The sequence below is a fragment of the Oncorhynchus mykiss genome, chromosome 26 (genome assembly GCF_013265735.2).
Source record: "Oncorhynchus mykiss isolate Arlee chromosome 26, USDA_OmykA_1.1, whole genome shotgun sequence".
Taxonomy (NCBI): domain Eukaryota; kingdom Metazoa; phylum Chordata; class Actinopteri; order Salmoniformes; family Salmonidae; genus Oncorhynchus; species Oncorhynchus mykiss.
The window spans coordinates 23027723-23045803 of NC_048590.1; the positions used below are offsets into that span (position 1 = coordinate 23027723).

At 41.5% G+C, this 18081-nt stretch overlaps 1 protein-coding gene and 1 pseudogene across 2 annotated transcripts in view; one reads left to right on the forward strand and one right to left on the reverse strand.

Moving 5' to 3' along the window:
* The window catches only part of slc22a31 (solute carrier family 22 member 31), a 17717-nt gene extending 14806 nt beyond the window's left edge, over window positions 1–2911 (forward strand). Inside the window, exon 9 of one of the 2 annotated variants that reach the window (XM_021586020.2) lies at window positions 72–2911. In XM_021586020.2, coding sequence (XP_021441695.2) covers window positions 72–516 — 445 coding nt within the window. In that variant the 3' untranslated portion in view covers window positions 517–2911. The remainder of the gene's footprint in view (window positions 1–71) is intronic. The other variant, XM_021586019.2, reaches the window with a different exon arrangement.
* On the reverse strand, window positions 2603–14690 carry LOC110506090 (annotated as a pseudogene).
* Window positions 14691–18081: the final 3391 nt, after the last annotated feature.

Consider the following 18081-nt stretch of genomic DNA (forward strand, 5'->3'; position numbering starts at 1 on the left):
GTCAGGTGCCCTTGACAATGTCAGAGTAGAGCTCTATATATCTCCTGACCCTCTCTCTCCCTCTGTCTCAGTGGTGGTTGTCTGGGGCTGGTGCTAGCGTCTGGCTGTATGGGGATGGCTGCCTCCTCTATGATGGAGCTCCAGAACAACAGGGGTTACTTCCTCCACCACGTCATCTTCGCCTCCTTCGCCGTCCTCTCGGTGCTGTCCATCATGCTGCTGCCGGAGAGCAAGCGCAAGCCGCTACCCGACTCCCTGAAGGATGGAGAGAGCCAGCGACGGCCCCCTCTCTTCCTGTCCCGTGAAGACAACCTGCCCCTGCTCTGTACCCGGCGTGGAGCCTCTGAGTACAACCCTGATAACTACTCCCGCCTGGTCTCCGCCACCAGGAAGATGCTCATCAAAGACAATTTACCCTATAAGATCGTTGTGCCCTCCCAGTCCCCACTGTTGCCTTCCAACAGCGAGGTGCACTGCATACTGGAGGAAGAAGCACTAAGAGAGGACTTGTCTTAGCAGCCTCTAACTGCCATCATCCATCCTCCTCTCCCACAGAAAGACCTCGCCTCAAATCCACTGAATATCTCTCCCCACCACACTGAGACGGTGTGATCCAGACTCGTATCGCTATGAACGACGGGTCTTCTTGGATATTTTGAAGGGGAGGAGAGTTTGAGATGTGTGTATTTGCTGTGTCAGTGTTCTGTTGTGCCAAATGTTTCAAATAATACAAAAAAACGATGTGTGTGTGCGCTTGCACAGACTCTGCTGAAAGACTGTGTGCTAGTCCTTTGTTTTTGTACTGATGGAGATCTGCTGTTTCTAAGACAGTGTTAACACCCTCTCTTCTCCAGGTTGTGCAGCAAGGACCTATGACTTTATTATCCACTAAGCCTAAAGGCTCACTTGAGAAGCGTTGCTTGTCCACTTAACTGGTGACTTGTGCTTTTCATTACTGCAGAGCGAAAGAGCGAGAGCAGAGTCCTGACTGTTACTTAATCTGATTCACTGGGGACTCAACGAGGGGAACTCACAGATAGAAGTCCGTTTGGCTCACACTGGAATGTGTTGTAGCCAATTGTTTGATTTTGGCGGGGAACTCGATGAAGTATCAGTCACTGATAATATCGCCAAAGCTATGACCTTAGCAATGAAAAGTCATTCCATCCTGTCCACTTGTTGAACATGTGTTAAGAACATGAGGTGTTGTCACGTGATGATGCACCCGGAACAGAGTTCTGAGATAAAGAGTTGTTTTTAGATGATTGAAATGTGATTAGGTCATGACCTCTACTCTGAGTCATTATAAACTGGTTGGCTCGAGCCCTGAATGCTGACAGCTGTGGTATATCAGACAATATACCACAGGTATGACAAAACATGTATTTTTACTAACCTATTAATAATAGCAATAAGGCACCTCCCCTTATTACTTAATTATAACCTTTCAAGTGCGACTTTATCTTATATTAGTTGTCACATCCATCTCTCTGCCTTAAACTGTGAGCTTCCCTGTTAAAAAAAAGGCAGTTGCTAGGACATGATACTTAACATTCTATGTAATTTAGCTGAAAATACATTTGATCAACTATTAAACCACTTTTCACTGCCCTCTTTGGTATTTGACTGTGGTTTGAGGTTTGCGTTGTTGTCCCTCTGGCCTGGCTGTGAAACTGTTTTACATTATATTGTTGGATAGGATGTTTACTCTTATTATCCCAACTCATTTTGTTTTAATGTTTCATCCCCCTCTCTTTTGCTTGCATGGGAACATAAACTTCCTGTACTGGGGGCTATCTGGAAAAACTTTACCCCACAGCTGACAATATTCTGTCCTTCTAAAGATACTTTGTATATAGAATTATATACAAAGTATTATATTTTCAGCTATGAATAAGTTGTTTAACTCTCAAAAGTTACATTTGATTTATTTGGAAGCTGAGGCCATACAATGTTCATTCACAGTTTGCCCGTCTTCACGTTTCATAGAAAACTTGAATAAAAATGTCCTCTAGCATCAAGTAAAGAGATGAACTTCCTTTCAGATTATGGAAAACTAAATGTCCCTTAGACCCGGCCAGTACATTTTCAACAATGCTATTCCACATCAATGGGGTCTTAACGAGGTCACTGGGTGTTGAACTAAGGTTGCTGTCGTATTTTTAGGAAGCTGATCCACTTCTATTTTGAACTTTTATTTGCTTGCTTGCTCGCCTCACTTTTCAAAAATGAATTCCGTTAAACAGTTAATCAAGTTTGAATGGCCTAAACTGAAACTGTATTGCGTTCTGCCCTGTTCATGTCTGATACAATGCTTACCACAAGATGGTGCTGTTCTCTCATGTATTGAATGTACAAAATCTACCATTTGTCTTTCTCAACTGGGTGTCATGTTTGATTATCAACAAAGTCTGATTTTTGTATTTTGAAGAATTGGAAATGTTATGATTGTAAATAAGATAAGAATTGCCAGGTGCTTGGAGTTAGTTCAAACACACCATGGCCGAACAGCCTCGTTCATGACGTCTTTTTGTACAGCATTCTCAAAATGATTGAGCCAGATGGGATAATAGACACTGTTGTTGAATGAAGCACACCGTTCTTGCCTGGCCTTGAGTTTATTTTGTAAATGTCAAAATGAGGTTAATTGTGCTCATTGGACAGTGTTCCATGAATGTTCTAGGGCTGTATAGGAACAGGGAAAAGATGACTGAAGTACAGCAGTTGTCTCAGCCAGGGCCTGAGAAAATCACATCTGGAACAGCCTATCAATCATTTGGGATGCTCACTGTTGTCTCTCATCCATGTCTCAACCATAAACCCTCCTCCGAAAGCTTTTCAGTCAGTTTAGTATTTCCTTAGTCACATGTCTCATGGTACAACACTAAAATCAAATAAAATCTAATGATTACACAATTTTCCCGATTTATTTATTTACTGAGGGCTACATTAAACCATTTAATTTAAACTCTAAAATGTAAAGTAGCCTGGTCATGGATTTACTTGGTATAAGGTCAACAGTGATGTGTATAACACCGTTTCAGAATAACTTACTGGTTTAGTAATGTTAAGATTTCTTTGTACAAATACTTCCTTCAATCACAGTTCATGGACTCCATCACCAATAGAACTTGTGAAAGATGTGACCACAGAACACAGAACTGAAGTAGTAAGGTGTTACTATGCCTTGGGCAGCCTACTGCCATAGACAAGGGATGATAATACCACCACACCCAGCATGGTCTATTTAGAGGGGGCTTATAGAGAGAGACCAGGACAGCAGGCTGCTCTGAGTCAGTGTTAGTGCCAGGGCCAGAGAGCTGAGGGAGAGAACTGTCCCAGCACTGTCTGGGTTGGGACAGGGTAGCCATAGCTGGTCCTGTAGTCGTTTTTCACTTCCTCATAAGGGATGGGAAGATCGTCTGTCTGTCTCGTACCTGGAAGATAGGAGTTCAGAGTCAGGGAGGGTAACAAAGCACTGGAACAAATAGTGCATTAAAAATGCCTCATCTCTGTGTATGCCACAGTATTTTGTATTGCATCAGCCCTTTTTAAGTAGATCTATGGAGGCTTGTGTGTTGATATCAATCTTGTGGAAATAGTGTGTAACTTTTACTGTCATACTCACACGCTCCACCTCTCTGAACACACTGAGCAGGTTGTCCCCTAGAGTAGCTTTCACCTCAGCATCTGTCCATCCTCTGCTCAGCAGCTCTGCCACCGGAGCAGGGTACTTAAACACATCCTCCAGACCCTCCGGGACCCTGACAGACAGCACAGGTAGAGAGGGGTGTGTGTGTGTGTCAAAATATAGCCAATATTATGCTATCTCTGCACTTCTCCCCCAGCAGAATGGGTTTCTTTCCACGTAAAACATTTATACAACGTTTTACTGCTACTCAGACATGACTTAAAAAGAATACTACTACTCAGACATGACTTAAAAAGAATACTGCTACTCAGACATGACTTAAAAATAATACTACTACTCAGACATGACTTAAAAAGAATACTACTACTCAGGCATTACTTAAAAAGAATACTACTACTCAGACATGACTTAAAAAGAATACTACTACTCAGACATGACTTAAAAAGAATACTACTACTCAGACATGACTTAAAAAGAATACTGCTACTCAGACATGACTTAAAAAGAATACTACTACTCAGACATTACTTAAAAAGAATACTACTACTCAGACATGACTTGAAAAAAGAATACTACTACTCAGACATGACTTAAAAAGAATACTACTACTCAGACATTACTTAAAAAGAATACTACTACTCAGACATGACTTAAAAAGAATACTACTACTCAGACATGACTTGAAAAAAGAATACTACTACTCAGACATATGACTTTAGACTTTTTTTACTGGTATATTGCAATGAGCAACTTTTAAGATAATACACTTTGCTCAATCAAGGTCATTGGTGTTTTATTGTAACTAGGCGATTAACTCCTAGGTCAATTCCTTCTACTCACCTGCCCACTCCATCGTAATCCCCACCAAAACAAATGATACTGTGTCCAGCCACAGTTTATTTTGTCAAAGTGATCTAGGTTGAATATGAAAAGAAAGGTGAATATATAGTGCATTCGGAAAGTATTCAGACACCTTCCCTTTTTCCACATTGTTACATTACAGCCTTATTATAAAATAGATTATTTTTAAATGCAAATTCCTAAAAAATAAAAAACAGAAATACATTATTTGCATAAGTATTCAGACTCTTTGCTCTCAGACTCAAAATTGAGTTCAGGTGCATCCTGTTTCCATTGATCATCCTTGAGATGTTTATACAACTTGATTGGAGTCCACCTGTGGTAAATTCAATTGATTGTGGACATGATTTGGAAAGGCACACACCTGGCTATATAAAAGGTCCCACAGTTGACAGTGCATGTCAGAGCAAAAACCAAGCCACGAGGCCAAAGGAATTGTCCGTGGAGCTCAGAGACAGGATTGTGTTGAGAAGGGCCTTGGTCAGGGAGGTGACCAAGAACCCAGCGGTCACTGACAGAGCTCCAGAGTTCCTCTGTGGAGATGTGAGAACCTTCCAGAAGGACAACCATCTCTGCAGCACTTCACCAATCAGGTCTTTATGGTAGTGGCCAGACGGAAGCCCCTCTTCGGTTAAAGGCACATGAAACCCCACTAGGAATTTGCCAAAAGGCAACTAAAGGACTCAGACCATGAGAAACAAGGTGTTAATTCCAAGCGTCATGTCTGGAGGAAACCTGGCACCAACCCTACGGTGAAGCATGGTGGTGGCAGCATCATGCTGTGGGGATGTTTTTCAGCGTCAGGGACTGGGAGACTAGTCAGGAATGAGGCAAAGATGAACGGAGCAAAGTACAGAGAGATCCTTTATGAAAACCTGCTTTTAGTTTGTCTGTTTTCCAAAGTATTGGAAAGATCTGATGGCTTTTCTAACTTCCTTTTGATATCACTGTAGACATTACCACGTTTCTTTTGCAGTCTTATTGCTTACTTTTCTTGGTCTTTGCCTAAAACAACCTGTCTCAACCTTCCTCTTTGCCCTTTCTCATCCTCCCCTCAGCCTATATACCCAGACACCTCCTTTTCACTCTTAACCCATTTTCTGTTCTCTGTCTGTTTTCTCAATCCATGTTCTTCCCCTTATCCCCCCTGTCACATACCCCTTCATCCTATCACATATCCACTCACCACCACTCTCAGGTCTAATTCCTTTATACAACTCACCCTCCTCAGCATCCAATCCCCTCAATCTGCCTGCTCCCCTAGTACTTGTCCTCTCACTACCAAACTCCCAATTCTCTGATCCCTCGTCTCTCACCCTTCTCCCCTGACTCATCACCCTCCTCAGGGAAGGGATGAAGAGGGTGATGGCCGGTTCCCCTCTTTCCACTGGGATTCTCTGTCTCTAACCCTATTACGGGGGCTGAGTCACTGGCTTACTGGGGCTCTCTCATACCGTCCCTGGGAGGGGTGCGTCACCTGAGTGGGTTGAGTCACTGATGTGATCATCCTGTCTGGGTTGGCGCCCCCCCCTTGGGTTGTGCCGTGGCGGAGATCTTTGTGGGCTATACTCAGCCTTGTCACTCAGCCTTGTCTCAGGATGGTAAGTTGGTGGTTGAAGATATCCCTCTAGTGGTGTGGGGGCTGTGCTTTGGCAAAGTGGGTGGGGTTATATCCTTCCTGTTTGGCCCTGTCCGGGGGTGTCCTCGGATGGGGCCAAAGTGTCTCCTGACCCCTACTGTCTCAGCCTCCAGTATTTATGCTGCAATAGTTTGTGTCGGGGCTAGGGTCAGTTTGTTATATCTGGAGTACTTCTCCTGTCCTATTCGGTGTCCTGTGTGAATTTAAGTGTGCTCTCTCTAATTCTCCCTTTCTCTCTCTCGGAGGACCTGAACCCTAGGACCATGCCTCAGGACTACCTGACATGATGACTCCTTGCTGTCCCCAGTCCACTTGGCCGTGCTGCTGCTCCAGTTACAACTGTTCTGCCTTATTATTATTGGACCATGCTGGTCATTTATGAACATTTGAACATCTTGGCCATGTTCTGTTATAATCTCCACCCGGCACAGCCAGAAGAGGACACATAGCCTGGTTCCTCTCTAGGTTTCTTCCTAGGTTTTGGCCTTTCTAGGGAGTTTTTCCTAGCCACCGTGCTTCTACACCTGCTGTTACGAATTCCTTTTGGCCCGACAGTCTAGGGAGGATGGTAATGAGACCCGTAACATAATTCATGCAAATTATAATTGTGACAAAGTGTGAACGAAATAACCAGGACAACTGAAATCTACCGTCAAACTCAAGGTTTATTTATAAACACACGGTAATGGGGGGAGCAGGAAAAGGGGCTGAGCTAGACACAAGGAAAGAAACAATAAATATACAAAAACACCCCTAAGCTAGACTAGCCTACTTTAACAACAGCTAACTAACTAACCAAAAATACAGTGGGTGGTCCGCCCAGTTCTAACTAGTGTATTTAACAAAGTTTACCTACGGGTAGTGTATGCCCATGGGCGACTTGTCTTGGTTTCCCCTTTTCCCACCAGCAATCAAACACAAATACCATAACCAAAACAATACTTACAGGGGATGACAAAGTGCTATGGAGGTGCTCAAACAAAAGAGAAGTCTAAGAAACAAAGAGATCTACATACATGGCATTTACAGAGAGATTGAGCTCTAGAGCAAACAACTGATGGGGGTTTTAAACCAAGGAAAAGGAACTGTGATAGGGTAGGAAACAGGAGGAGGTGTGTCTTCTGATTGATGATTGATTGTTGACTGATTGGGGAGTGATGATTTTCACCTGTGAGGGGAGAAGGAGAGAAAACAACACAGGATACATACACACACACACACAGGATACCTGTATCCGTAACACCTGCATTGCTTGCTGTTTGGGGTTTTAGGCTGGGTTTCTGTACAGCACTTTGAGATATTAGCTGATGTACAAAGGGCTATATAAATAAAATGTGATTTGATGTCTAAGGGGAATGAATGACTAAGTTCCTCATATGTATTCTGTAATCCACTATCCCCCTCTCCCCCTTCACTCACCACCTTCCTCAGGACGTCGTCAGGCACGTTCCTCTTGTGTGGGCACACAGCATAGGCAGAGGAGTGACTGAAGATGACTGGCGCTTTGGACAGGTCTAGAACCTGGTTCATCACTTTCTCTGACACGTGGGCCAAGTCAATCAACATCCCAATGCAGTTAATCTCAAATACCAGTTGCTGTCGGGTGAAAAACCGTTATGAATGTTTCTGCCAGGACTGGGGGAAATGACCCTCTTACTGTGTCACCCTACTGGTGTTTTCGAGACAATTATATGTGATTCATTCAGCCTATCAAACCTAATGATATGGTTTGTAGCTTGGATAGTCTGTCAAGAGAATGTACATGTTTTCATCCAGTGTGTTTTATACAGGTGATATAATACTGCTATAACATAAATGAAGGCGAGCTGTAGATGAAAATAAGTATTGAGGGTAACCCAATAGTTTCTGAGGAATTGCCCATTTGATTAAAACATTTACTTGGAATACCTATGTTTATGACAGGCATTTATATCTGATTTCCAAATAAACTCAAAGCAGAAGTATTACAAGCTGCGCCAAATAGTATAGTAGATTTGACCTATGAGTGGGTATTTCCAATGTGTGTGTGTGTGACTCAGTGTGATAGACCAACCTTTCCAAACTCAGACAGTCCATTGTGCTGCGCTCATGGCTTGGCTCCCGAATCCACTAGCCAATTGTCTGCCCTGGGGGGAAAACACACACAACCACAGTAAAATACCCGGCCAGCTTCTGGAATTCATCTTTCTCTTCCACTTTCCTTTATCCTGCTAATATGATATGAATCAGTGAGGAGCTGAGGGATTCACTAGGCTCTGTAGTCTGTCCAGGGCCATGGTTTGATTAGCAGGCCCATCTGTTTAGACGACTCTCCCAGAATATGACACCTCTGAAACAGGTGGCGACAGGAATCCCCTATTTTCCCCACCACAGAATTCTGTGAAATACAGTATTTTATTTGTCTATTAATAAGCAGTTTCAGCTGTTACCTGTTGTGTCTCATTCATATGCATTCTTGTCATGTTTATCTTCGCTGTATGTGCTCTTTGAGAGTGCATCATATGGTGTGTAAAGTGTTGACAAACTTAGGAATCTTAGGAAAAAAATGTTGAGCACCTTGTCACTTACTGAGTATAATCTGTGGCACCTAGTCCCCAGACCAGGGTGGCCCTGTCGTCAGCAGGGTAGCAGAGCCTACTCGCCATGGTGTGTTGCAGCTGTGGGTGAGGGTGAGGTAGCGGACCCCCGGGTGGTACATGGTACGCAGGGTACCCAGGCTGCTGTCCAAAGAGTGTCATCCTTCCACCCCGATCAGACTGGCTGTCCTGTTCTGACTAAAGGCATCCACGATATCTGTGGTAAAATAAATGATTGATAATACAGGTGGGAAGTGATACAACTTTGCTATCTATGGTATTTCACAGTGGAGTGTTCTAAAAAAAAAGGGGGGTTTCATTCTCATAACCAAATGTATGGCTCCATTCAATCCGTATCGCGGAAGTTCAGCTCTACGGTGTGATTGAAGTTTAGCGGAGACTGCATTCACGGTAAACGCTGCATATGTTTGGCTCAATCGGAAATGACCTTGAAATGTATATTGCGGAATCTACAACACTTCTGCTTTAGATATTGATATATTGGCTCTATCCCTTACTGTATAACCTTTGATCACATTTTTTTTGTAGATGACTCTCACCTTTGCTGCTGGAAGCAAACATGAAGGCTTCTGGGTATTTCATACACATTCTGTGGATGACGACTATCTGCTCAAGAATTTGTCTGGTGGGAATCTTTGTACTGAGTCTCATATGCTGCCCAGAACTGCAAGGGTACAATAAACATTGATCAGTTTATTGTTATCATGTAATACAGAGTTCCCCAACTGGCAGTTTTATTTGCCCACCCCAAGTTTTCTGAGCAAAGAAAATACTAATTTTGTTGAATTTTCATTGTTGGACATAAAAAACTGTAAAAGCACCATGAAATCAGCTCCAAGTGATTTTAATCTGGGAGATCTGTTCCCAAGTACACCCACGTATAATAGAGAGAGGCACGTGATCATATACAGATGTAAGCAAGGTTTGACATTATTATGTGTTAGTAAAATATGATGTATTATATCTGGGCTTCTTGCAGTCAATTTGCAGTCTACAAATGATTTGTAATTATGTTCCGGACCCCCAACCATCCTCTCAAGAAAATAAATTGACCCGCGGCTGAATCTAGGTGATGATCCCTGATGTAATACATGTATTATTAACCACCCTCACATACACCTTTTTGTGAGTCCCTGTCAGTTTTGTGTGTGTGTGTGCGTTCGTGCGTGCGTGGGTGCATGCGTGTGTGTACCTGTGCTGCCAGTCGTCCCTCCCTGATCTTGGGGATGTTGGTGTGTGTGTTGTTGAGGGTGTACAGATCCACTGCATTCAGCTGGTTGTTAAACTTCATCCTCATCTGCCAGGGCAGGTCATCTTTGGTGTGTCTTGTGCCTCTTCAGATTTCACAGTTCACTGTGTTCCCTCCACACTCTTCCTCTGTTCCCAAAGTGTCTCTTTGTGGGTCAGGCTCAAATACAGAGAGAGTTTATTATGCCTCCTCAGTTCCTCTGTAATTATCACTTTGGTTGTAAAGTAAACACATGACACATTGGTTAATGTGTAATGTTCAGTACAACTCCCTCAAGTTTGAAATCCATGTGCAAGACAACCTCAGTAATGATATAGATGTGGATTAACGTTGGACACTGCCCGATACCCAATGATGGCATGACCACTCAAATAAGAAATTATATTATAACGTGTTATAAATATATGTACAGTTGAAGTCATAAGTTTACATACACTTATGTTGGAGTCATTAAAACTCGTTTTTCAACCACTCCACAAATTTCTTGTTAACAAACTATAGATTTGGCAAGTTGGTTAGGACATCTACTTTGTACATGACACAAGTAATTTTTATAACAATTGTTTACAGACAGATTATTTCACTTATAATTCACTGTATCCCAATTCCAGTGGGTCAGAAGTTTACATACATTAAGTTGACTGTGCCTTTAAACAGCTTGGAAAATTCCAGAAAATGATGTCATGGCTTTAGAAGCTTCTGATAGGCTAATTGGCATAATTTGAGTCAATTGGAGGTGAACCTGTGGATGTATTTCAAGGTCTACCTTCAAACTCAGTGCCTCTTTGCTTGACATCATGGGAAAATCAAAAGAAATCAGCCAAGATCTCAGAAAAAAATGCAGACCCCCAAAAGTCTGGTTCATCATTGGGATCAATTTCCAAATGCCTGAAGGTACCACGCTCATCTGTACAAACTATAGTATGCAAGTATAAACACCATGGGACCACGCAGCCGTCATACCGCTCAGGAAGGAGACGCGTTCTGTCTCCTAGAGATGAACGTACTTTGGTGCGAAAAGTGCAAATCAATCCCAGAACAACAGCAAAGGACCTTGTGAAGATGCTGGAGGAAACAGGTACGAAGGTATCTATATCCACAGTAAAACAAGTCCCATATCAACATAAATTGAAAGGCCGCTCAGCATATAAGAAGCCACTGCTCCAAAACCACCATAAAAAAGCCAGACTACAGTTTGCAGACTACGGGACGACAAAGATCGTACTTTTTGGAGAAATGTCCTCTTGTCTGATTAAACTAAAATATAACTTTTTGGCCCTAATGACCATCGTTATGTTTGGAGGAAAAAGGGGGAGGCTTACAAGCCGAAGAACACCATCCCAACCATGAAGCACGGGGGTGGCAGCATCATGTTGTGGGGGTGCTTTGCTGCAGGAGGGACTGGTGCACTTCCCAAAAAGATGGCATCATGAGGTAGGAACATTATGTGGATATATTGAAGCAACATCTCAAGACATCAGTCAGGAAGTTAAAGCTTGGTCACAAATGGGTCTTCCAAATGGACAATGATCCCAGCACACTTCCAAAGTTGTGACAAAATGTCTTAAGGACAACAAAGTCAAGATATTGGAGTGGCCATCACAAAGCCCTGACCTCAATCCTATAGAGAATTTGTGGGCAGAACTGAAAAAGCGTGTGCGAGCAAAGAGGCCTACAAACCTGACTCAGTTACACCAGCTCTGTCAGGAGGAATGGGCCAAGATTCACCCAACTTATTGTGGGAAGCTTGATGAAGGCTACCCGAAACGTTTGACTCAAGTTAAACAATTTAAAGGCAATGCTACCAAATACTAATTGAGTGTATGTAAACTTCTGACCCACTGGGAATGTGAATAAATAAATAATAGCTGAAATAAATAATTCTCTCTACTATTATTCTGACATTTCACATTCTTAAAATAAAGTGGTGATCCTAACTGACCTAAGACATGTAATATTTACTAGGATTAAATGTCAGGAATTGTGAAAAACTGAGTTTAAATGTATTTGGCTAAGGTGTATGTAAACTTCCGACTTCAACTGTAGATAGCACCTCCTCAACAATATGTGCTGAGGGTCGGAGTCTATCAGGGGTCAGGGGAAGTTTAATCAGATCTATCTAAAGGGTTAACCTTTTGCTCTACTCAGAGTGGAGTCACTGTTATATGACTAAAAATATAAATACATCTATATTTGAGTCACAATACCTGCATATGCCAAGTTTGATAGAACAATTACGTGATTTGTTTGATATTAATAGTTAACGATTATATACTTAACTAATAGTAAGACATGTATGTTCTATTAAATGTCTGTGTGAACAGAGAGGAGCCTAAAAACCTACAGCTGGCATTCCATAGATAAGATGTGTTGGGTGTAACTGAGATAAAGAGAGCCTGGAGGAATAGAACAAAACCCTTGTTGTTTCTAATCATTCTTACATCTGAGAAACAAAACCAGAGGCAGATGACCACAGGATGAACCCAAAGTGGCTTATGGGGTCCCACAATCTAAATAGGAGGGGTGGAACCAGTCATGATTAAGCATCTTTAGTGTCAGCTATATAAAAATGCCTTGCGAGGGCATCTGGCTTGGTGAAGTTCAAATTATGTGTAATTTTTTGATAAAATGTTTGATAAATGAGGTAAACCGGTATGCACTGGGTTACTATTGTAAAGTGTTATTGTGAGTGTTTTGTTGGATTTTTTTGGGACCGTGTTACATAGTTAGATAGGAGACATGGGTACTCTGTAGGAGGTTTTGCACATTTGGATAGACGTAAGATAATCTATACTATAGTAATCGCAGTAGGCGATCCAGTGTGGATACAACACCCCGTTGGGGGACCACTAATTAGGCAATATTTTGACAATGGTATGGGTTTCCAAGTTCATATAGACAGGGTTTCAAATTAAAATAACAGTACTAACTGTTATTTCCTCTTCACTACCTGGATTTGTCCAACAGGATATGCTAATTTTAGTTTCTACAGATGGTGCTATGGGGATGGAAATGGTTATTTCTACCATGCTGACCAGTTGGAGTAGTATTAACATGATGAGTTGTTTCATACTGATGAAAAATGTACTCTGATTTAGATTGCAGAGAATTTCTTAACGTCTTTTTAAACCTTGTAATTTTTCTTTTAAATTGAGAGAAATCTCAAAATGGGAGAATGTGATCGAACAATTACATATTTACCTGATTTGTTTGATATTAATAGTTAATTTAATAGAGTATATACTAATAGATTATATACTTAACTAATAGTATGACATTTATGTTATATTAAATGTCTGTGTGAACTGAGATGAGCCTAAAAACCTACAGCTGGCATTCCATGGATAAAATGTGTTGGGTGTAACTGAGATAAAGAGAGCCTGTAGGAATAGAACAAAACCCTTATTGTTTCTAATCATTCTTGCATCTGAGAAACAACGCCAGAGGCAGAGGCAGAGGCAGAGGCAGATGACAACAGGATGAACCCAAAGTGGTGCCCATAAATCTATGTGGGAGGGGTGGAACCAGCCATGACTAAGCATCTTTAGTGTCAGCTATATAAAAACGTCATTGTCTGTAAAGGTTAGGCTACTGGGCCCAAAGGTCTGTTGACTGTTGGGTTGACAATTCTCATTATTGCAATAATTAATCGATATTAAATAAAGATATTAAATGAAGATGATTGTTTGAAGAAATTACAAAGTCTTTCTCAGTATGAATTTCCACGACACAAGGCAACAGGTACAGTAGCCTAGCGGTTAAGAGTGTTGGGCCAGTAACAAAAAGGTTGCTGGTTTGAATCCCTGAGCCAACTAGGTGAAAAATAGGTCAATGTGTACTTTAGCAAGGCACTTAACCCTAATTGGTCTAGATAAGGGCATCTGCTAAATTGCAAAAATATTTAAAAAATAAACATTGGTAAAAATATAAACGTGATTGGCTCAGTGTTCTGTCACTCATGGGGACTCTACGTCACTGCCAAACCAAAGGGTAGAGCTAAAAAAATCAAGCCCCTTGGGTGCTGCCATAGAGTTACATTAGAAGTGCCCATCCAAGAAGGCTCAAGGTCATTGGCCACAGATAAAATTACGTCAAATCATGTTAAATGTACAGTAGCTTTGATTGGACTGATTATGTCATCATCATACTTTCTAAATCTTAGCTAGCAGTCATCATCATGAATCAAGTCAACAATCTACTGGCAAATCCTTTTCACTTCTTGTCATTATGAAGAGAAATAATGAAGATAAATTATAGATAAAACATATCGGTGCTCAGTGACCATTGGACAAACATTACACAACAAGTTGGAAATCGCAAATTCAACGATGAGTGGTTTGGAAGGAATCAGTGACGAACTGCAAGAATTGCAAAGCAATCACTAGCATGCTATTCAGTGGAATATGTGTGTGGTCCCAATTCTGGGTTTAAGGGCTTTTCCAAGCTTCAAATTATAAACATTCAACATTGGCCAAGCTGTCAATCCAGCATGATTTTTGCAGCACTCAAAACAACTGTTAACTCAGAACTGGGAAATCTGACTTCAGTGAGTTCAAGACAACTGGGAAGTTGGTAAAAAAAAAAAGAGCTCTGACTGGGAAAATACATTTTGAACGGTCATCCAACTCGGAATTGTAAGTCAGGAACTCGGGCCTCTTTCTAGAGCTACGGCCTGAAGATCACTGACGTCATCATGATTGGACCGTGTTCTTTTCTGATTTCCCATTTGTCTTGAAAGCAGCATAAACCCAGAGAATGACAGATTTTGATGACAAAATTTGCCCACGAAGGACTGCCGCACCACCTTCCTGTTCTAGTGAGGACAGCACTACAAGAGTCCAAAATTGTCTTGTACGCTGCTGCATAAATGATGTAATATGCCAGGGAAGATATGTTTACTGTAGCTAAGAAAGTAATTCTAAGTATATGTTGTGCAGTAAGCTGTTAGTAGCACATGTGACTCACCCTAATAATTTGGCCTATTTTCCCCTCTTAATTTTGCCTAGTGTTCTGACTTTTGGTGCATATGTAGCCTATAACTTGTTTTAGAGAAATGTAATCATTGAAATATTGTAAGAGCTTTCATTGTCTGCTTATATTCCCCCTTTATTTATCCTACGGTTCTGACTTCGTGTACAGGGAGAATACTCTAAGAACGGCCCAAGTTCTGAATTCTGTTGCTGTACATTTTCAAAAGTGCTGAACAAATAGTTATATAGACTACGTCCGTCCTAGCTCGCTCATTAATGTCTTAATCGAAATTACTGATTACCTCTTATAAACTTGTCGTCCCCGTATGCCATAGTTTGTACATCTCAATACTCAGTAGAAACCACATTTGCTTAAGCAAGTCAGCCATATCAGCTATGTATTTTTTACAGTTTTTCTCAGTCGCTTTGGTGCATTTCTTAGATAAAAAGTGCAATTCTTGATACTACTTGTACAAATTCCAAATCAGCTAGTCACTTGTGCACATCATTAAAGCAATTTCTTATTCCTTTGAACAAATTGCAATTGATAATGTACAAGTGTCAGCTTTTTTCCACATTATCAATTGCTCATGTCATGTTGATCAAAATATAGTAAATGGTTCTCTGTTGAATAGTCTTACCCCTCAAAACATCTAGGCATTGGTTCCTTGCTTAAGCCATTACATGCAAAATTGTTGAACTATTTGTCATAAACTGTCAAGCATAGTTTTACACATTTCTATTAGACCTTTTGTACAAAAACGTGAATTGATGAATCGTGCAGGTGAAATTGACCCTCACTCATGAAGGAATGTAAAGTGTTAGTTCAACCAACAATCAACCAGTTGTCTAAATTGCTCAAAGGTGCATCTCATGAAGAATCAATATAGACAGACCACAACACAGAGTTGCAATTTTCCACTAATGGATGGACCAGGAAACGAACAGGGTCAACAGCCAAGAGGAGGAAGAAGAGGAGGAAGGATGCGTGGTGGAAGGCAAAACAGAGGAAGAGGCAGAAGAGGACATAGGCGCATTTCTGATGACATAAGGGCCACTATTGTAGACCATGTTGTCAATTATGGCCTTACAATGACTGAGGCGGGTCGAAGGGTGCAGCCGAATATTTGGAGATCAACCGTGTCCTCAATAGTTCAAACGTTTAGAAGAGAGAACAGGTATGTCCACCAATGTACAGTGCACTGTTACTGTATATTAACAGTATACTGTATACTTCCTACAATGCTTCATATTACAGTAGTCCACTTGTATATCACAGCATACAGAAATATACTCTATACAGATACATACTGCACCTTGCATGCACCCACCTGTATGTTTTACAGTAAAATGTGTGTTCGCATAGTTTTTGTCTATGTGAAAGTGTGCGATGCATCACTGCATTTTTCCCCACATAGGACTGCAAGATTACCGCAAACCGGTGGCAGAGGACACCTTTTGACACCTCAACAGGAGGAGGCTATTTGCACCATCGTCCGAGCAAACAATGCCATGAGACTTAAGGGAAACACAAAGGACCATTATAGAAGACAACAATGTCTTTGAAAACATCCATACAGTTAGCATCTCAACCATCGACAGGGTGCTGCATAGAAACCAGATGAGTATGAAACAGCTGTACCGTGTACCATTCCAAAGGAATGAGGACAGAGTTAAGGAGCTACGGTACCAGTATGTACAGGTAAAACATATATCTATGTAACTACTTTACAGCAACATTTTATAGTGATACATAGTACAGTAAGCATAAACTGCAGACATTCCCATTGCTGTGGAAGGAACATGCAATATATGTAAATTTATGTCACTCTTCCGTACCAAAACAAATTCAACTGTGTGTTCTGGGATATAGCGTATAATGGAGTTGGACTCAAGTGAACCCTCTCACAACTTTGTATACGTGGATGAGGCTTGCTTCAACCTGACCAAATGCAGAAGGCGGGTTGGAATATCATCGGTCACAGAGCTACTGTGGATTTGCCAGGCCAACGGGGAGGAAATATCACCATGTGTGCTGCTATTTCGGAGCATGGTGTCCTAACCCATATCCCCCTTATAGGGCCATACAACACCCAGCATCTACTCAACTTTTTAGAGACTCTCTACAGGGCTCTCATCCCTGATGATGAGAGGGGTCTGTTTAGAGGGGATTTGCCAAAGTATGTGGTAATTTGTGATAATGTAAGTTTCCATCAATCAAACATCATAAGGCAATGGTTTGTGACCCACCCGAGGATGCTCATAGAATTCCTCCCACCTTATTCACCATTCCTTAACCCAATTGAGGAGTTATTTTCAGCATGGAGGTGGAAGGTGTACGATCGTCAGCCACACACACAGATGACCCAGCTGGCTGCAATGGATGCAGCATGTGAGGACATCACAGTAGATGCCTGCAGAGGATGGATAAGGCATTCCAAAAGATTCTTTCCACGTTGCATTGGAAGGGAAAATATCCGGTGTGATGTGGATGAGAATATGTGGGCCGACAGACAGGAACATCTGGATGTGTAGAGACAGCACAACAGTGCTGCGGGCAAAGTTGTGCCTTAGGGGTGGTTTCCTGTGTTTCTTTCTAATTTCATTTTTTTTCCCCTTTGTGCCCCTTGGGTTGTCCAGTCTCTTTCAATCAATAACCCACATACCCACATATGTAAATAGTACTGTTGAAATTGATATATGCCATAGAAGTGCAGCCTTGTGCATTTTCAATACAGTAACTGTCATCCAAACTGTAGCCTAAGTTTACATCAGGTAATACTGTCAAAGTACACAGTTACATTGACAACATGCCTAAACATTTTGACGACCTTGTTCGTGAACAATGACTCAATGACTTATCATTCTGATGACACTGACATGATCATTGGCATGAATATTTACTTTTGAGAGATGTACTAAGGCTTTTTAGTGACTGACTAGCTTTAGAAACATATCTATTGTATATTGCAGTTTGTACAAATTGTTCTGAGAAATTCACTTATTATTTTGCACATGTCAGGGATGATGTGAAAAATGCACCAAAGCGACTGAGAAAAACTGTAAAAGGCTGAATGAACTGTTTCGCTGCCAGACAACACTCCGCTGATATC